A 21,670-nucleotide genomic window follows, 5' to 3' on the forward strand; every position below is an offset into this window, starting at 1 on the left:
TAAATTAGAAATAAAACCTGTCTTTTTATACCATAATATTTTATGATATAAATATCTGTAAATTCTGTAGGCAACAGAGCTGTAATGCATGAACTCCACAGTTTGCTCTCCACTGGAAGGTCACTGGAGTGGTGTACGAGCACCGTGTGGCCCACGAGTGCACTAATGGTCAGCAGGGAGCAGACTTTAGACACGCAGCCTGGATGTGATAGCCCCTTGTTCCTTTGCCAATCTGTGCTATTTCTCACACATCCAATGACATGACAAGAAATTCTGGTCACCTTCAGCAGTGATTTCCAGCACTTCATCTCCTGGCATTAGTCTGTTACCTGACTCAGGCATATTCACCTGCCAGATCCTGTTTCTCATTCCCTTTTTGCACTTTTTAACCTGAACTCTAAAGCTATCTTGTAGCTACTGGCTTCTAGGTTGAGATATTTGGGATACACAGTTCTTCAAGCCACCTTCAGGCATCTGTAGAAATATTTAAAGTAGGGTGGACAACTCACAGTCAAAGGTTATGTGATACAAAAACCAAGGACTTGTATAGTAATGGTTACTAAATCTTTAGCATTTTTTGTATTGCTTTAATATTTAAACTTAACATTCAGTTTTCATAAATTAAATGAGCAGAGCATCTTATTGATGGAAGTGCTATGTTATCTCCGAAAATACCAGATAGTAAGGGAGACTGTAAAATTTAAAACTAGGTGTAATTTAAAAAATCACTTAAAGGAATCAAGTGTCTTTTAAAAAAATATAATTAGTATTGTGACAGGCAAATTATAAAAGCTTAAATAATAAAACTATGAGTGACTCTACCTTTTAAACTGTATGTACTATAAAGCTGTATTTTTGTACTTACAGATGTTACAAAATTTCCAAGGCAGAAAGTGAAGGGGGAAAAAGGTAGTCTAAAACACTTTCACAGATTTAATTTTTACTAAGAAAGGTTATTTCCCCCACGGCTGTTTTCATGTCATATAAATCTGATTAAATTTATTGTAGTTTTTTTTCTGGGTAGATGATACAGTGCTCAGTCATGCTTCGGAAGACCTTTTTCAGTGGATAACTCAGTTCTCTAGGTCAGCAAGTACAACTTGCTTTACTTAGAAACAAAAGCACCAGATTATCTCTAACTTGGCCCTCCTCCTGCAAAAAACCTTTGTAGCAAGACTGAGGCAGCCTGTTCTGAGAGCAAGACTGGCCCTGAAGCAACCAGCTACAGTAACTTCTGGAGTAAGAATGTGAAATGTGATCATTTCAACTTGAGAAAGAGCTCAAAAGTATTAAATTTCAAACAATTTTAGGGATTTCACTTGTTCTGTTAAAACAAAACAGGGAAAACTAAAACAAACCACAGGTGTGCATTAAACATTTAATAGCAAGCCTTTGCTTATGTATATTAATTTAAAAATTATCCACAGGGATCTGTGATACATTGGCCTTGCCTTGTTACTATAATTAAATTTATTAAAATATTAATTTAAAATAGGAAAACAAAGAAACTACTCCTTGGGGAACATGTTTATTGTGTTTGAGATGATACATTGGGTGCTCTCTGAGCTACAAAGGGAAAAAGGAAATCCTTTCATTACAAACTGACAAAGGTAAAAGTTAAAACAGTTTTCACAACAGCATGTACCACATATTGGAAATAGATCTGGGTTTAATACAAATGACATAATTCCTAGTAATCTACAGCTACCTTTAATAACTTCATACAGATAATGAATTAGGCTAAAATGCACTATAATATTTGGTTGACTTCAGGAACAGTATCCTTAGTACATCACAAAATACATTTTGATATCCCAAAGAAGCAAGACTTGCAAGTAGGCATTTTAAACATAACTAATCTACAGCTACAAACTTCTACTCTTGATAGCATTTACCTTTTTGGGGGGCAGTATCCCAGTCTTCAAAAGGATAAAAGCAGAGTAGAATCAGTATAACATATACACAGAAGTCCGTATTGTAAAGGCTATAAAGATTTGTTGCACACTGCAAAGTTGCCTTCTGCACCTTCACACTGCACAAGTAGTTTGTCATTTATGTTGCATATCTCTTGGTCCACTGTCTGGCTATCCTGTCATGTTCTGCTCTGTTGGTCAGGTATTGAGTGGCTATGCTTCCAACCAGAGGGTCAGCTGCAAAAGGGGGGATGAAATGCATCAGAATCCATCCCACAAGTAACAAGAATCCCCAAGCAAGAACACATTTCGAAACACAGCATCCATTCAAAAACATAGTTTAGAGCAGAAATATAGGAGAGCCCTTATCATATAAGACATTTCCAAGAAAGCACACATGAACAAAGCACAACAAACAGAAAAAGAAAACAGGAGAATCTATTTTAATCTGCGTATGACTGAATCTTGGCTCAGGCAGGTGCTCTCCTTTCACCCCTCTGGGGTGCAGGAGACATTCAGTGAGCGCTGCCTGGCACCCTCGTGTCAGGGAGGTGAGTGTGACTTAGAGCATCAGGGCTGCAGAACACACCGAGGGGAGGGGAGCTGCTTCAGGAGTCACCAAGCCTTTGTACCTGAGTGGCTGATCCATTTCCCCCCAGCTGTGACCACCTTCTGTACATGAACGTTCCCTCAGCACTAGTGCTCAGTTCCTGCCCTGACCGCAGGCAATTAGCATCCACTGCCTAATGACTGGGCACAGAGCTGCTGCTGAGGCTCTCTACTGCTTTCCATGGAGCTCCTCCCCTCCCCACACGATCAAGGAAGTCTCTGAAAAAGGGAGAGTTCTCTCCAAACATCACCTCCCTCACATTTACAAGATTAAACCTTTCATCTGCTGCCTAAAGAGACTTCTTACAGCCCCTTCCAACATGCAGGATTTATAACTCAGGAGAATGTTGCTCCCTTCCAAGACTGAATTTTCATTTGTTGGAGCTCCTTCAATGACATCAGGTTATTTTCTCCATCATATCTTGGGAAAAAAAAGGACTAAGTGATATTTAATTTCTGTTGTTTCACAGGAATGAAACACACCATTAAAAGTGGGACCACATCCAATCTGGAGTGCTTCATCGCAAATTAAAAAAATACCACATTTTATTTAATCTGCATGAAATCAAATATACAAATTACATTCCACGGCAATTAAGTCAAATGACTGAGAGTCTCTCAGTGAACTGTCAGCTCCTTACCTGGGTTGCAGTCTGTCAGAAGAGAACAAATAGACAGCAGAACCTTTGAAATAGTCAAAGCAGGGCTCCAGTTGTCTTTCAGGATATCCAGACAGATGACTCCCTGACTGTTGATGTTGCAGTGATAAATTCTGGTGCGGAAAGTAACCTGGAACCACAGCGTAAGAGACAGAGGGAGTCATTCAATGCTGCCCAGGGATGGTGCCCCTTGGCTCTGAGCAGCCCGTGGGACTCCCAGCTCTGCAGAGCTTCTGCAGTGGCAGCTCCTCTCTGCTTGGCTTCCAAACCTCAATTGTTTAACAGAAGAGTGACTATTTTCCATTGCCAGGGCTGCCTTGAAGACACCTACCGTGATGAGATTAGGGGCAGAAACTGTTTTCACACAGGCTCTCTGTATGGTACCCACAAAAATTAGGACCTACTGTATAATGTGAAAGCTATTTAATGGGCATAACACACGTCAGGAACAGTCTAATCACAAATGTAACTTTACTGTGGTTTCTGAAGGTGAAGAAATACACAGAATTTGTCTGCATGTGCAGTATTAGTTGATCTTTTCCTTCCTTTCAAAAGCCTAAATACAGACCATGAAAATCAGTCTTGTTAAATTAACAATTAAATCTTTGTCCTTACCCTTCATTAGGCAGAATATAATATACAGCCAAAACAATGCTATTACACTAACTAAATCCATCCTTGTTTTTAAATTATTTCAGACTAATACTGATAGAATATGTGAACATTCTGCACAAATAAGAAGTGAGAAATATGTAACTGCTTCAATTACAAAAAGCACAAGAAAATATGGAAATTTTTCTTTTTCTCACTGATGGAGGGAAAGTGGAATCCACAATGTGTCCTGAAAATTCAAAAAATATGCTCTAAAAAATCTACAAGATTTGAGTGAGGAATTTGTCTAAAGCTGCATCACTTCAGTATAACGTTCTTAATTCAGAACACATTAAATGCTGTGAGTTGAAGAGAAGTATGAAATACAGAGTACATATTCTTTATGTAATCATTCTGGGAATGAAAAAAGGTAGTAGACTTACAGCAAAATAGTTATAACCCCCAAAGCTGTAAGCTGCAGAATGTTGTGTGGTAAAATGTATTTAGCTGTGAGAGTTTTGCAGCATCTCTTCTCGTGACTTGGTCAAGAGTTGAATTTGGCAGTAAGGGAGGGGAAAAGGGAATGACCTTTTAACTCTTTCATATCCATTAGTAAATAAAAATTTATTAGGTGTCCATACTATTTCTGAGCAAGGAATTGACATTTTAATTTAAGGTTAGTTAAATTTAATAAAAAGAGCTTTTGCTCAAAAACATTATCAAACAAGATTGCTGATTTTAGCAGTAATAAATAGACATTTTAAAATAATGGAAATTCATTGCACTAATTTACCCAATTTTAAGTCCATAACAATGTAACACTGCAGTTTTCTATGTGAACTTATTTTAGCTTTTTGTTATTTTGTTAAAAATTACATGATAATATTTAATACAGAATCTAATATAACATAGCTGTTTTAGTAACTAGAATGAGAAGAAGGAACCATAAAAAAGTCTTCTGTTGTCTTCCATTAGGACTAAAATTTCTTGAATCTTACCTCCTGATCAGAATTATCATCTCATTTATCACTTGGTGAAGTTTGGAAATCAGTACTAACTGTGGTAATCAAGAAGTAAATTAGAGAGGATTTTTCTCAGACTACAAGCCAAGATTTTGGACCTTGTAGTTTTCAAGAGGCCATAAACAAATTTGATATTCAAAAAGCAAAGAGCACTCACTTGGCTGCAAGCTGCATTCTTCTCACATGAAAAAAAAAATGATAAGCACAATAAAAACCTTACCCTTACCTTTGGTGGCTTGAATGGATAGTCAGATGAAAATGTGATATCCAAGAAGAAAACACCTCCTTCATATACAGAACCTGGAGGTCCAAGTATAGTAGATCTCCATTCATAAATGTTATCTCCTTTAGGACCCGCACTGTGTAAAGGAAAAAGAGAGGAGGGAAAGAAAGAGTCAGATGTACCTTTGAGAAAGGCATTTTATGGATTTCCTTCAGCATTCATTTTATTTAATATAAACCACTGGACTATTTTTAACACCTGCCCAATTTCCAGCTGATTTCAGTGGCTTGGTGTTTTAAACTGACACAAAAGCTGGGTACCCTGCTGTCCCTCTGGAGAAACAGCAATGAAACAGAATGAGCATGAACTGCTGTTTTTTCACTGTCCAAAACATATCCCCAGATCTATTTTCTTGAGTTTGTCATTGCTCTGAGGTTCTACATCACCCTTTCTGCATCAGCCTTTCAATACCATCATATTCACACACAAAAGGAATTTTGCATCCTGACTACATTGGTCTTCTCCAAGCATTTAACAGATCACACCTTCATAAAAAAATGTGGCTTTCAAGTATGTTGATACACACTTATTGCTACTTGTTTCACAGGCTAGAGTGAAATTGAACACCCTTGGGTACAAAACTATGGAAAGGAGAGAGAATCAAGTAACATGGAAATTGAGCTTCTTGCAGCAGTCATTCCAAATTACTGTTTCTTCAGGATATATTTGTATTATGTCTCTGGGCAATCAGCGTTGAGAAAACGAGACAAAAATATTTTACCTTAAGAATGCATTTCTCACTAGGGGAAGGGTTACTGCATAATTAATTATTAAAGGTTTGAAAGAATGGATAATGAACTGGCATTTTCTCAACTTCTACTGAGCCATCACTAATGCTACTATCACACAGTAACCATCTAACCTCCTCACAAAAAACCCTAACTAAACAATAAACCCCTTCCACCCCCTCTCCCCCCAAAAAAACAACCACCAAAAAAATCAAACCTTTAGCAAGTCTGGATAAAACTTAACCTAACCTTCCACAAAGAGTCCTGAACCCTCCCTGCTGAGAGCCAAACTTACTGAACTCACTGCTAGGGAGAGAACGGCACTGAGCTGACGCAGACACAGTGGCTTGATCACATCTCCACAGGTAAGCCAGTAACAGAGCAGTGGGAGAGATCCCTTCAGTTCTGCCCACCTGGGCAGCTCCCCAGGCACCACCTCCATCTCCCAGACATGCTGAAGCAGCCCCCCCTTCTCCCTCTGGGGTACCCAGAACTCCGGAGGATTGTCACACCTGATTGCACGTGAAGCAAGTGACAGGGAATGGCACCACTATGGAGCCTGGGAATTTGTGTTTTCTGGAACTGCTGGACACACAGAGGAAACTCCCTACAAATGTTGAGGCTCTTCCTATGTCACGTCACCCCACGTATTTGTCATACGTATGTCTGCAGTCTGTAACACGACACGTTGGACATTCATCCTTACTATGTAGTCAAACGTGGAGACACTCATCAGAGACAAGGAATATGAGCAGTCTGCACTATGGAGCTGCCATCTCCACACAAAAAAATAGCTATTTTTACATTAAGATCATATTTGAGAAAAAAAAAAAGCTGATTTTGATTATGAATTCTCTTTCAATTCATAATTTTCCAAGATGTTTTTTTATCTTGTGGACATTTCATGTACCAAATGTTGCAGTTCTTTCATAAACAAGATAAAATAATCATGGAATTTGGATAACACCCTATTTAATTAAAAACAAAAAAATACTTTATGAAGCTGTAGCTATTTTCCTGTTGCCAAAATGAAAGTAGGTAACATGAGAATGCTGGCCTGCAGAGCACAGTTAGGAAAAGAAAAAGCTACAAGTGCTGTCAAAAATAAAGTTTGGGTCTAAAAATCTTACTTTCTATTTGCAATGCATGCAGAAAAGTGGAAGGAAAATACTAGATATATTTTAAGGGGGAAAAGGGGAAATCTAGAAGCAAACAAGTCCATCTTTGGTAATGCCATGAACCATTTGTACCATCAGCCACTCCAAAAGTTAATTTTATTCATGCTCTCTAAAAAGCAATTAGTGTAAGAACTGAAAATAGTAGGTCAATAATGACAATATTTAAGACCCACACAGGCCACTGAAATGTTTCAATTAATTCTTGACATTCATCAAGCTTACAGCTAATTAGTATTGTGCTTGAAAACGAAATTTCTGTGGAGCAAATCAATTTCAGCATTAGATGTCCTAATGACTGTTTTATAGTTTAATGCAGAGGTTAGTGCTCTTGCCCTGCATGTCAGGTACCTTTCTTTCATACACCTCCAACAGCTGGATGCAATTCAATGAAATTAATGAAAGGGATGTATCAAATCAGTGACATGTTTCAGCCCAATGAATCAGTCACGATTAACTGCAGCACCAGTCCAGGGTCAAACTACCTGGCAATCACTTAGCAAGTCAGAGCACGGGCATCCATGAGCTGGTAGCCAGGAGCCCAGTGCCATGGCCCTCTGCCTGTTATTGTCTGCTCTTCTCCTCCACGCTACCACCAGCAATACCGAAAAGGATCGGGCTGCAACACGAGAAGGGTTGCAAGGCCCTAACCTTGTAACAGAAGAAAATGCTATGTTTGAAATCCATCCTAACTGCTGGGGAAAGATTGCTGCAACGTCAACAGAAACACAAAGCTGCAACAATAACTGCACTTAGAGAAAGGAGTAAATTTTAAAATGTTAAATCATTCTATCTCACTGAGATTTGTTAAATTTCTATTTAACAGCTGAAGTGGTATCTCACTTCCAGCGGTGTAAAAGATACCCCTGCCTCACTAGCAGCCTGAAAATACCTGCAATTGCTACATTATTGGTTTGAGGAGACACAAGACGACAGACCAGAGTCGACACGTGCCTTGGCTTTGAGAACCTGTGTTTCCACTAGGAATCATCCTCGGCCAGCCAAACTCCACTTTTGTCTAGTGTATGCATGCCAAAGTAATCTCTTCTGGAGGCAAACAAGCGCACTTTCTCTACGACTCGGCGGAAGAGAGCAGCCCCATTCCCAGCAGCCGCAGCCCCCACAGTGATGCCCACAAGGACGGGACAGGGGGGTTCCACCCACTCGGCTGCCCGCAGGCAGAGCGAAAAGCGCAGCCCCGCCAGCCCCGGGCCACTCCTCGGCCGGGTCGGAGCCGCGAGCGGCGCTGGAGCCCGGCCGGAGGCACCGCCTTCGGCTCCCGGTCACTGCAGGCATCGCCCGGCGCTGCCCAAGGGCACACGAACTGCCTCTCCCTTCCCAGGCAACAGCACAACAGCCGGGCTGAAAGCTGCGACTGAGGAAGCTTTACTCTGTCCATAATTTTCTATTGAAAATGTTTTCTACTGAAGATTTCTATTAACGTTTTACATTGATATGACCAGTAGAAATGCTGTCCTCCTGCTGGGCACTAAAGAGGCGGGCACAGGGAATCTACGGACTATCCTTGAGTTCTTCATACCCAGAAGCTCTCCTGGTGTTCAAGAGACTTTCCTACTTCAAGGACAGGCTGCAAACATCTCCCCTAAAACCCTGGGAACGGCAGTGATGGACAGCCTAGGACTCCTCTCTGTCTGCCACGCTGGACAGAACACCTCAGGTACAGCACTACAGTGGGGAACTTCCACGGTTTTGTCCCTTTCTCATCACTGGCAGACCCAGCTCCTTACAACTTCCCACATGGACTCCACAGAGACAAAAAGTCCTCCTCTGTCCAGTCCTTTAAAACACAGGATTTTGATGGAGCAATATGTCTGACGAAAACTTCAGTGTTTTGGCTACGGAGCCTACAATTGCTAATGGGAGGACAGCCTGCTGGCCTCCTAAATTAGCTTCAGAACATCACAAATTCAGTAAAGGCACCAAGACTTCATTTGCAATAAAAAAATCCACTTGATTATTTTTTTTTTACAACATGGGCTAAAAAAATCTTGGACAAAATAACAAAGCAATTTAATTTAAATGACAAAATATTATTTGTGAAATGGGGGGGGGGGGTACTTCATACATTAAAGATCAATCGCTTTTTAAAAATAGAGTGAACTGGCTGCATCTGCTTCCTAAGCAAATATTCCTTATTCGTATACTTCACTGAGGGATATATACTTGATTCACATAATGCTGTAGTCATGCTGCAGCCAAGCTAGTCCACTGAACAGGTTTAATTTACATGTGTGACTTCAGATGGTGAATTTGGAGAGACATGAGGTAAAACTCGAGGGGTCCATGGGTTCACACCAGGTCTTTCATAGCTAACTCTGCTGAACCCCGGTTCTAAAGTTTCCTGAAGATGAAGAACAGCTTTTCCAGCACAGTGTTAAGAGCATTCATGTGGATGCAGCAGCATTCACACCAGCAAGAAGCCTGTTAGACTCCTGATGCAGTGGTTACAGAAATCCAAGTTCAGCTTTTGTTACAATTCATTAAATCAAAATGCACTGAAGCCGCCCATACGGAACTAAATGCAGGACAAGAAACTAGGACAAGAAATTTCCAATCTACATGATGCTGGTAGCATTTTGCTTTCTGCACTTGCTAAATGCACTGCTGTCAATAGCACTCCTCTGAAATACAGGGCCCTAAATTTGGCAACGGAATGCAACTTCATAGCACTGAGACTGTGCTAATTGAGATGAAAATGGATGAAGGAAAATGTAATTTGGCTAGATTTGATGTTAACTCTGTGTTATGCTTTATTATGATATAGAATATGTCTGCAATATAAAACATACAAAACACAACTGGGGGGTGGGTGTGCTTGTTTTCAGGAAGCTTCCAACAGTGAAGCCTGTCAGACTCTAGAAGTCTTTTGAAAAATGTCATTGCTTTCATAAAACTAAAGGTACTGGTCTACACCTCAAGAAAACCACCAAGGGTGTCTGCATGGCAGAGGTTTAAGTGGTGGAATATTTTCTCACGTTCTTCTCTCAAGGGCTCCACCCTCAGGTGTGATACACAAGCAGGCAGAATCATAGAGCTGTGAAGGCTGGGGAAGATCTCTACTGATCATTATAAAGGCAGCAGCTAACAAACCAAATGGAGTACATAGGGTGAGAAGTATGTAAGGAAAGACCTCCCTCTATCCTTCCCAAACATTTATTTCAAAATGAGATTCAGCAAAAGTAAAATTCTTGGAAGTTCTTCACAGAGTGCTTAGCCACAACTCTGTCACTATGCAATTTTTACAGCAGTGGAAGTGAAGACAGCAATTTAAGAGAGAAATAAGTTATCTCTTTTAATTTTTCTTATTTCAACTGAAGGTACTAAGAAAGAAAAATGCCCTCAAGCATGTTCCACAACCTTGTGCTTGGAAAATCCACTTTATACAGTATAGTTCTGCAAAATCCTCAACACAGCTTTGAAATTGACTTTTACAAACCCTGCTGGAAGAAAGGCACTCAGGATGTTACCAGCATAAAAGGCTGTGTTTTGGACACCACTGTCTCAGCTAAAGTTGTTGGATGATCTAGTTCAGTGTGACACCACCAGATGCTAAAGAGGCTGTGACAGATCCCATCTGCATATACAATTCAGGCAAATACACAGACCCCATCTGCAGGGAGTCTGCCTGCTTCACCATCTCAGCTTCGGAGCTTGATGAACTCATTTCCAGGGGAAGAAAAGTGCCCCAGGATCAGGTAACTTCAACTTATCACAGAGGTGGAGATTAATGTTTGCCATGCAGAGTATCTAGTGTAGATGCTGATGTTTGCCCCTCAGACCACCCAGACAAGCAGGGTAGAGAGAAGAGTGACTGCAGCACATGGAACATCTATATACTCCCTAACACCAACGTCCTCCATCTCCCTCTGGTGACATCTACTTTTCACCAACAGCATGGGGAGCCTGGCTCCTAACTCAAGCTGCTAAGCTCAGCACTTGAGAAAATCCTCCTCACCCTCCATGCAGTGAGAAAGTCAGTGAAAACAGAGCTACACAACCCTATCTTGTAGCACACTACCTTTTTATCTAGCTACAGATAGGCACTGTCATGTTTCTGGTAATGAAAGAACAAAATAATCTCCCAAGCAACCAAAGGATCTCTATCTGGTTCAAGCTGTCTGAGCTGCTCAGTGAGGCCTGGACAGAGCACAAATAACTTACCAGTAGTTACATTTTAATGTTAAGCATGGGAATAGAAAATGCTCAAAATATTTTCTTGCTTTGATATTTTCAACATTTTGAAGAAAAATTATCCATTGTCCTTTTTTTTTTCTTAATCCTCTTTTCCAAGTGTGGAGGCACTCTTGTGGTTTTGGTTACAGAGTGCAAGAAAGGGAATGAACATTAACTAAAAGGCATGTTTGTGGGTGACTTTCAGTTCCGTGACCTGTGACAAGCATGGATAGTAATTTCCATTTTCTTTATTTTTCAATGCCTTGTTTACAAGGCTCTCTGGAATGCTGCTTCTCAGCATTCATATTACCAGTACCAGTGCTTAAGCACCTCTACTTACAAAATCTGGGTACTACATCCTATAAACACAGAAAACATTCTGATTTCACTGGCAAGAGCTACAGGTATAGCCCTAATTTTAGGATTACAGCATTTTTCTAAGGTTGGACACATGAGGGCTGTCTACAGCAATGTATCAAAACTGTGCAGAAAACACATTTTGATGAGGTGCTCACTATTATTAAGATTTACATGTTATGTGCAATTTTTTAAAAAGAGAAAGTTTCAGTCTATTGTGTTCTTTATACAGTTATAACTGTTTTTATTTTACCTGCCACTGAACCTGCTACATCTGTTTGCTGGAAAAGGTCATTTACTGCTTCTAGCAGATCCACAGAGGCTCTGTGGAACTGAGGATACAAGGATCTAGTTCAGTGTACAAATCTTTCCTTCTGTCACTTCTTTAAACTCCATCAAGTCCTTAAGAATGAAATCTAGAAATTAGCATTAAAAGGACAAAAAAAAATTAATTCAGCTGATTGTAAAGCAGTGCAGGACTTGTGCCCAAGGACATGGTCCAATGCAAAGCAAGTGCAACTTGGGAGCTCCTCAAAAGCGGTGTGCCTACGCCAGGCAAAGTGCTGATCCAGCCTAAACTAACTTGGCCAAACCATAAACGTTCAAAAACCATCAATGGATTATTAGCTTTATGCTTAATCAGGCGTCATTGCAGCCACACTAGGGCATGAACTTTACCTTCTTGCTCTGGCTTAGAAATGTAACCATGTGGCTGTGTTTGGTTCAGGTCACATTGTACCATCAGGGGATCTAAGCCAGTGCAGATCTGCTATTAATCACCCTGAAGGGAAAGATGAGTTTTAGACCAGGAGAACCTCCAGTGCTAGACTCCCCATTAATAAAAGAATATACACTGTTGTTACCAAAGGAAGCTAAGTAACAAATTATTTGCTAATTCCATCAAAGCTGTAATATGTAGAAAACCCAAGGAATGTATTTTGGAAAGCTGACAGTTTTTCCACTGCCTAAAGCCCCATTAAATTGGTTCATTGCTACAATAGCTTTAGATTATTTTCCTCCTTGTATTCCTGCTAGTTCCTAGGACCTTTCTTGCTGCTGTTAGAAGTTCTGCACAGGTCCTTTTCATCTTGCAAAACAACCCTAGCCAATTATAAAAGCAGAATTCCTGTAATTTTCCTTTTGAAAACATAACTAAATACCAGAACACAGTTTGCTAAATTACAACTGAAACACTTAACTTAAACCATGTAACAAAACACATCAGATTGTCTGTGTCTATGCTCTTAACAGAGAAGCTGTACCTAGGCAACACACTAAGAAGTTTACCAAATGTGAGTTGTTTCTGAACCAAGAAATCTTAGAGGACTCATAGGCATGAAGAAATTTAAAATAAACCAAATGTTCAGCAGGAACTAACTTGAAATATGCACAAAAGTCCTTCTCATATGCCTACACTGGAGATATTATCCATACTCTGTAATAAAACACAGAGCAGGACAGTCAGTAAAGGGAAATATTTCCTGCTACTCCGCCCTGTGTTCGTAATAACAAAGCTTTAATTCAGCATAAAATAAAAGACCAGCTCCCTTTCATCAGTGTTGAAAGGCCAGTAGTACTAGTGTCAAAACACTGTTTTCTTGCTGTTGATATAAAGCTCAATTTGTGCTAGGGAAAACTCACTTTATTGAAGAAATTTTTCTACTAGGTACACAGTTCCCATTTTCCTTCGCCTCAAAATTACTGATGAACCTGGGTTTAGCAAACATGGAAAATTTTGATTTGATTCTATGAGACAGGATCCTTCTCAACTCTGTAACACAAACATAACTCATTTGGGATACACACATATTTTGTTCTTCATTATGTTTAGCCTCCCTACTGATTCTAGCAATTCATACATAAAAAAATCACATGGTTTCTGAGAAATCATGCAGCCTTAGTTTAAGGTGTCTGCCCACAAATACATCCAGAAAATGTGTGCTGTGGAGTATGACTGCAATGTAAATCTCCCAAATCCCAGACCATCACCTTACCCTCTGGAGATGTCAATATTAGTAAGTCATTCAGTTGTTCTGGGACATCCATGTGTTTCAGATATCAGCCACCTCCACCCTTCACTGCCAAATCATCACAAAGCTAAGTGACACTGAGAAATCCAGTTTAGGATTTCCTACTGACATTGTCAATGACACTTTTAATGTCAACAAAGAGAAAAACCTATTGCTCTAAACATCCCTTATGCACACCCCTCAGATGAAGAAAGAACTTAAAAAAATTTCACTAGAAGACCTAATTAAACTAAGAATACAACTGGCTTTAAAAATAGAGTATACTTATAAATACTCATACCTACGAATAAGAAGTGAGGAATTTTCAACAGACTAAGCTTGCACGTTAACAAAGTTGTTCAAATTAATTCCCAGCTATCAATTATTAGAAAATTCCAAATGCATTAAAAATGCGACCAATGTATTAAAAAAATCTTCTACTGTTCTGCAGATTATGTTTTGTTTTCTAAGGAAGGTCTCTTAATCCAAAAATTGTAAGGAACATCTACAAACAGTGTTTTTCAAGACAGAAAGCACATTGGTGAATGAGAGAACCACCACCATCCCACAATTCATACCTAAAGGCACTCTGTGATTAAACCTGTGAACGGCGTTAATGTTGTGGAAAAATTTGATTCTTATATCGTAAAAAGATAAAGTACAATTTATAGAACATGATTTATTCACGTACTTCATGAAGGACCAAGCAAGAGAGAATTGCTAAGAAGTCACCTTCACTGTAATGTGTGTGTATCCACCTGTCAAGAAGATGAACATGCAAAATGCCTGGTGCTCCCACAGTGGAACTTCCTTCTCTGCCTAAAGGATGTCCAGGACTGGGCTTCTCCACCACTTCACAACAACAGAGCTAGAAGTTACCTTTCCCCCCCTCCTCTAAAAAATCAGCTTTCAACTTCAGCTATTAAGTTTCAGCTTGCCCACACAGAAGTAAAGACAGAACCAACCAGTCAGATAACCTTGCCTGCCTTATTACACATTATCACTTTGAATAAGAAGTATCTACCTGGGGATTTAGTGACCTTTAAATGCATATCAGTTCTGTACTCAGAGTTGTTTCATACTAACTTCCTGAATGTTAACCTGTAGCAAGCACCGAATATTTTCATTCAAAAGAAGTCTGTATTTTCAGCCTCTAAGTCAGTTCTTGGTCCAGTCTTCCTAACCTTCTAGCACAGGCTTTCTCCCAAATGTAGTTCTATTATTACTTCTAAATACTTTCTTCCTCTTGCCTCTATGCAGTTCCACATCAGGCTGTACAGCCTAACAAACCACAAAAGGCTGTGCCATAGTTCTCTATGTCAGATGCCTACCTTGAAGCCATAAAAGTCTGACGCAAATCTCTGTAACTAGAAAAAGGCTGTATTTCTCAAAACACAATTGTTTTTTGCCAATTCATACACCAAGATCTTCTCCACCTTGCATGCAGTATAGACACCTACTCAAGTCCAGCTCTTTTCCAAACATGCTTGGTGTCACCATGTGGACTAGCTGAATTGAAAGCAGTTTACCTGTTTTGAAGGGGTGTGAAACTGATTAGGCAAACATAAGAACCTGGATCAGCACAACAGTTCAGTGTTCAGAAGGTTTGTCTTTAATTACGTCTCCACACTGGGTAACAAAATTTCCTACACTGAGGGTTGAGCTTCTCACTTTTTTTCTTTTTCCACTGAAATGAACACCAGAACTCTGGCTTAGAGCAAAATGATTATAAGCTTCACATTCCATGCAGGGGGCACTTTTATCCTTGCTGACAATTTTTAAACATCTAATTTATTATTTGATATTAATTGCTCTGTGGTGCTGAGAAGATAGAGAAGTAACCAGTAATTGTTGCTAAGATTCCTGGAAGCCGCAGCTGGCTGCAGACTGGCTTGGATGCCAGCACCAGCACAAGAACTGCTGCACTGGGGAGGGAGATGCAGCAGCTCAACCCAAACTGGTTTAACACATGTTGCAATTCTATTTTGTGTGTGTAATTCCAGAGTTACAGGGCTCAGGATCCTCTCTCTGACACCATTCCACAATGCTCATGTAGTATGTGAGTTGTAGAGTGACCCAACATTATGAGCATTAATTGCCCTGTACCAGGACAGGGTAGGCTCCATCTGAGTTCTGAAACATTAGCCCAACAATGTCCACTTCACTAGTTAAACATGAGTGCTTGGAGAGCTTCAAAATAAAAGCAGTTGAGGATAGGAATCTGCTTTGTGTAATACAGAACTGGAGCCAGCTGAAGCAACACCTGGTACAGAGAATATATAAATGTAATTTGTGGATAAAAAGCATTAAAACACTTTGGGAATACCAACTTTAGTTCCAAAAGCAGAGCAATTCAAGGGAACTGGGAAAGCATCATGCATACAAATACACAGAAATCAATGTCTGATATGAGTTAATTTTACTCCACAAAGGTGTGCTACACTAAAGAAAAATAATGTGAAAATATGTGAAAATAATCATAATTTCAGGGGAAAGAAAGGTCATCTGAGTGAAACAAGTCTCACCTAGTAAAAACTGCTTATTGAAAAGCCAGATCCAGCCCAACTATTTCTTCCTCCACCAATAATAATTCAGTATTCAAAGCAAATGTTCTCTGTGGATATATCTGCAGTGCAAGGAGCAGAGACTGCCTGGGTTAGCCAGGGGAGAAGGGCTTTGTACCCCTCCTCTAAGGGAGCTGCCACTGCTCAGGACAGGCTAGGGAATTTGTGAGCCCCACGGAATTGGACCACTGGTACAACGAGACTAAAATATGCTGGAACTCCACGGTAAGGAAGGTAACTTTCTCCCAAAGCCCAGATTTGAGGCAGCTGTTGGAAAGTGGCCTGCAGTTTACTGCCTGCAGCAGGATACAGCAACTCAGACCTTGAGCAAATCAAAAACACATGGACAGCACCACCACTGGGTGCTAAACCCTTCTTTCCAATAGCTCAGGTAGCTGCACTGTTGCACCACACTCAGGAATTAGATACTGCTACGATACAGACACGGAATGGCTGTGATCTTAACAAGAAAAGGCTCACATTGTGTATGGTTTTTATTTGAGGCTATAAGCATGATTTATCAGTGGAGAGAATAAGCTTAATTTGTCTACTGCAGCAAAATTCATCAGGTTACATACACATTAAATATAATCTCTTCCAACATGTCCTAATATTATATATTCATACATAACTCTACTTCCTTCATATTTTCAGTCAGAATAATTTAGTGAACACCATTAACCACACATTGGCTTACATTTGCAATCTAGGAAAAATAATTTTCTTTCTGATAACAAATCTCAATGAAGCTTTTTCTCTGCTGCAAATGCCTAATTTTTAAGAAGTGCGCTGCTATAAAAATTAACTTAAGACAGGCTGTCTGCTCATTGCACTTAATAGACTCAGCTGAAAAGATAAACATTTTTACTAGTAGTGAGTGCTGGGGCTGACTGCTGATGTTCAGATAGTACAATATTTGTAAAAACAAAAGAAGTAGTAAACATATAATTTTGTTCTTAACCATTTTTACTGCAGATATCTAAGACGTGATTAATATCCTGTTTTACACAAAGAATAATAAACGTGACAGGGCAATGACTTGGTAAAAGTGACTGCACAGGTAAGGGACAGAACAGGGTACAGAAGAGTCTCCCAAGTCTCTGAAAAGTAACCAAAGCACTAGGTCTCAGCAATTCCCATTCAGTGCTTGAAGGTTTATACATCTGAACTTCAGAAACCCCACAAACACCCCTTACCCTATAACCAGGTGTAGGTAAGTGTTCCCAAGAGACAACTTACTAAAAACTAACTCAAATGGCAAGTTTTCTTTCTTGCTTAAATCTTCCTTAATGAAACCAGAAAAACAGTAATGGAAAGTAACAATAGTAGTAGTAATAATAACAACAATGACAATAATAACAAAAGGATCAAACTCTGGCCTGGCTCTGGGTCTCTTGCACCTAAGTGCAGTATCTTACTTCCCTGGAGAAGGTTGCCAGGTGCCAGCTCTGACATCAGTGCCAAGCCACTCTGGCATTTTGGGCTGGGCAGGGGAGGTAACCAGCCAGTCATGCTCCTGCAACTCCCAGCTGTGGCACAGCCCCTGGGGAGCACAGCAGGCTGGTGTGGGGCAAACTGGCACACTGGCTCAGGCAGGGAAAGCCATAAGAGCTCCTTGATTGCTTGTTCCCTCTCCCCATCATGCCAAGCAAATGCCACAACAGAAGACATTCCTGCAATGGCAGAGATAATAGACATTTTTTTGTGGTAGGAGTTAGTTTTCCAAAGGGGTACTCATACACTTCTCAATATCCCACTGATAATTTGTGAACTCAAAGATCCAGCTTTTTGGAGTTGCACTTCATTTCACTCCTGTTCTCCCTTCACCACAAGCAGCAGCAGCCTTCACAGGGCAGGACTCCATAAGAACTGGAAGCTAATTACCAGATGTCTTGAAAAGCTTTCCAATCTGCACACTCATCCATTTTCCAATGCTTACCATTAGCTCTTTTGGAACCTCTTCATCCTTATTTTGTGTAACAAATTTTCCACAAGGCAGGAGTTCTTTGTTCTTTCCTAATAAAACAACCTAAAATGTTAACACTTCAGCATGAAACTAATGAACTAAATGCACTTTTCTGGAGATCTGAGCAGACATAGGGGCATTTCCAGACTGATGTGAAAACATATTAATTCTGGAAGAAGCCCTTTAGGCTGTGTTTTTAAAATAACTTCAGAACTTAAAAAATGAATACAAACAACAGTTGTAAATTATCTGTGTTTTGCCAAGCAGATGGCCACCTGAAGTGCTGTACTTACTGAGGATAATCTAAAATAAAATCTTATAGGGGGATGAAAAGAGAAGTGGACCAAGTCAGACATTCACTTAGATGCAACAGCTTTGCCCACAACATTTTACTCCAAATAAAAGCTAGCAGCAATGCAGAGGTATACTCTGCAGAGCACTGAGAATTCAAGTCTACAATTTACAAGGATGGAAATGATTTTAAAATGTCTCCTCTTGGGAGATATAGTGAAAAATATGAAGAATTGGTTGAGTATTTCTGTTCCTGCAGTACTGCTGACACAGGAGACTGTCAGTTTGATACAACCTATTTTACAGGGATACTTACCAAGTAACTGGATGGATTCAGTACAAAGTGGGAATACACACCTCCATATAGACCTCATTCACATGAATCCTCCACCTGGTAGAGTTGGGTTTGAAACACCACAGAAAGAAGCTGGTAGCATCTCTGTGCAGCTGATTGTAAAGCAAATGTCTGACCATGCTCTGACTGTGCTATGGAAGGGAAGAGAACTGAACTACCTAGGAAATGTATCCTATGCCCAGAGCCAAAAGGAATGGGTGACATATTTTTGGTAGCTGTACAGTGGGAATGTCCTGCTAACATCAGCATTGCTTTATTTAAACCTCTTTGGACAAAAGTGTTTTCACCCTGGGCAAAACACCAAGGCTGCTGAATGCCACCTGCTCTGGAAAGACTGTCGTGACTAAAACTAGAAGCAATACCTTCACTTTTATTTTCTGCAAATTAAATGTGGATGTTGTCAATTAAACACATCTGTCATCTGTTACAAGCATCATCTTTCCACCCTTCTCCAAAATACTAAACTTAGTACCTAAAATATGGTTCTCAGCAGATGATACTCAAAAGCATTCAGAAACACCAAGTTTATAAGAACCAACACTACAGAAGCAACATCCCAAACCAAGTGACACCTAAATCACCATCTGAATTTGAGCTGCTTTTCCAAGCAAACACTAGTATTCATTATAAAACCTCCATGGCTAAAAGGAAGTGGCACACAGAGTTAGCAGCTGTGTTCACATGCGGATTACTATCCAGGAAGACTGTGGTGACATGAAGCTGCCCTTTTAGCAAGCACAGACAGAGGGCACAACAGCCCTCTGTTGCTGGCATGGCCACAGCTGCCAAGCAGCAAAATTTGGAAATGACTGGCCCCTTCTACCACATGTTACATCCTCATTGCCTTTGGAAGAAAGGAAGCAAGAAGCCTCATCCATTCAAGGCAGTGCTGCTCCTGAACTGCACGGCTGTGACGAACCAGAGGCTCACGTGGGCTTCCACATGGGAGTCGAAAATGCAATGCTAAGGCAGACACACTGGTTTTTTTAAATGAGACTAAAAGTAAAAAACTGTTTAGAATATATTCTATGAAGAGAAGTACTGTAAACTGCAGTACTGTTCTCCCACTGAGAGTCAATCCTGAACTGATCTGTAAGTAATTTCTGATTTTTTCCATAAGCTTTCCTTGTCAATCTTGGCAGTTCTCGGGAGTCCATCATAAGTTTCTGTATATTTGACAACAAAGAAAAGATTTACACCATTTTCCTCCATGGCACTTGGCTCCCCATGCTATCCTGAATGCCTTAAACACTTCATGTGTCTTCTTTTTTTTTTTTTAGATGTTAACAAATTTCAGTCGCTACAGCAGCAATTTTACAAATGTGGCTTTTTGAAAAGATACATCACCTGGCATGCTCTGAAGCAGTCAATCTATAACACATTCACATGCCTCTCAAACACTTGAGAGCCTGCACCCCCCTTTCAAGATCTGCCCTGGAGAGACCTCCAGCACTGGCATGGCCTCATTAACCTCTGACTCATCTGAGCCATGGAAGATGCAGCAATCCAGGCCTTGGACAAGGTGCTACACCACTCAGGTGTACAGACAGCGATTAGCAATATGAAGTGGAACATTTCATGGCAATATGTTTGTATTTTTGATTATGCCTCTCTACGTTCTTTCCATTTTGAAAGCTTTATACGTACTCTGCAGATTGGCATTTCTGTGCTTCTTGGATCAACTAAGTGGTTATGCCAAGCCTTCCTATGAACAAGAATAACAGTAGTCACTTCAAAATCGACTGCCTACACAGTCATAAACTAATCCACTCGGCTCAGTTATAGCAGAGCGACAAATCCTGACCAGACCTGCAGTGTGATGTGGGGAGAACTTTGTGAAGCACTGCAAAATGTGAACCTGCCAGGCTCTGGAGAGAAAGTGCCATCAGGATGCCCCTTGGAGACCTTCCCGAGGCAGCAGGAATGGAGCAGCAAGGACCCACCTTGCAAATATCCCAGCCTTGAAAATCTCTAATGCTCTGAAGGTGAGACTCCACCCCCAAACCCAAGTAAAAGCCAGGAGGCAATTCTGCTGGCACTTCCAATAAAGTGCTGCCTAGCAAACAGGCACAGGCTGGATTTTAGCTTCTGAATTGTCTTTGGGCACCGCTCCAAGCACAGAGTCAAGGAACAAGGTGAAGCAGGAATGGCTAAGGGTTGTATCCAAACAACATGGCACATTTGATATGCCAAGCACAAATAATCTAAACATAGCTATCTGGCATCAGAAAGCAGCCAAGAGAAAAATAAATCCCAGCTTTTAAACACTGACTTCCCTCCAGCTTTATCTACTCGTTGTTTGACTAATTTTGACAAGTTTGGTCCACAAAACTAATATACCACCTCTGCAGGCTGTATGTTCCTATCCTCCTTATAGTTCAAATTTTCAAGCTCTTTACACCTCCCCACTCCATTCACAGCCTTCTCAACCTCCCTTCAGGAATGCAAGAAAAAAGTATGTCTTCACTAAAAACTCAGCCAGCAGAGACCGACGGCGGTTCTCCCAGAATGTGCATACATTTGCTCCACCTCTCTTCCTCCATCTGGCTCAGCTGAATGCCTCCCATCTCTTCCTAAAGAGATCTTCTGCCCCTTCCTCGATACACCCCTAGTAATCCTTCTGTTACTCTTCTTACAATGGAGGCAATCCTCATCCCATGAACACAAAATCCCTTTTCCTAGACAATCCCTCAGGTTCAAGGAAGAAAACGTTAATTATAAATTACATAGTTATGTGCTTCTTATCTGCTGAAAATATGTATCAGACACACAGCAGTACCAAAGTGTCATTCACCACCACTGATTCCAACTTGCTTGAATTACTCACCTTAGACTTATATTCAAACTAGAGGAGTTTCATTCACAAAACTTTACTTCTGAGCATGTCATTAAACTAACAGCAACCACTGAGAAATAGAGGTTTTTTTCTTCCTGAATTTCTAGTCAAATGACCC

The 21,670-nt window shown here is 40.4% G+C and overlaps 1 protein-coding gene across 1 annotated transcript in view; it reads right to left on the reverse strand.

Annotated features, from left to right (window-relative positions):
• Positions 1 to 1,937: 1,937 nt before the first annotated feature.
• UBE2E3 (ubiquitin conjugating enzyme E2 E3) overlaps positions 1,938 to 21,670 on the reverse strand; it is a 53,554-nt gene continuing 33,821 nt past the window's right edge. Inside the window, 3 exon segments of the mRNA XM_062498573.1 lie at positions 1,938 to 2,150; positions 3,164 to 3,311; positions 5,021 to 5,153. Coding sequence (XP_062354557.1) covers positions 2,053 to 2,150; positions 3,164 to 3,311; positions 5,021 to 5,153 — 379 coding nt within the window. The 3' untranslated portion in view covers positions 1,938 to 2,052.

The sequence above is a fragment of the Cinclus cinclus genome, chromosome 9 (genome assembly GCF_963662255.1).
Source record: "Cinclus cinclus chromosome 9, bCinCin1.1, whole genome shotgun sequence".
NCBI classification, from domain to species: Eukaryota; Metazoa; Chordata; class Aves; order Passeriformes; family Cinclidae; genus Cinclus; species Cinclus cinclus.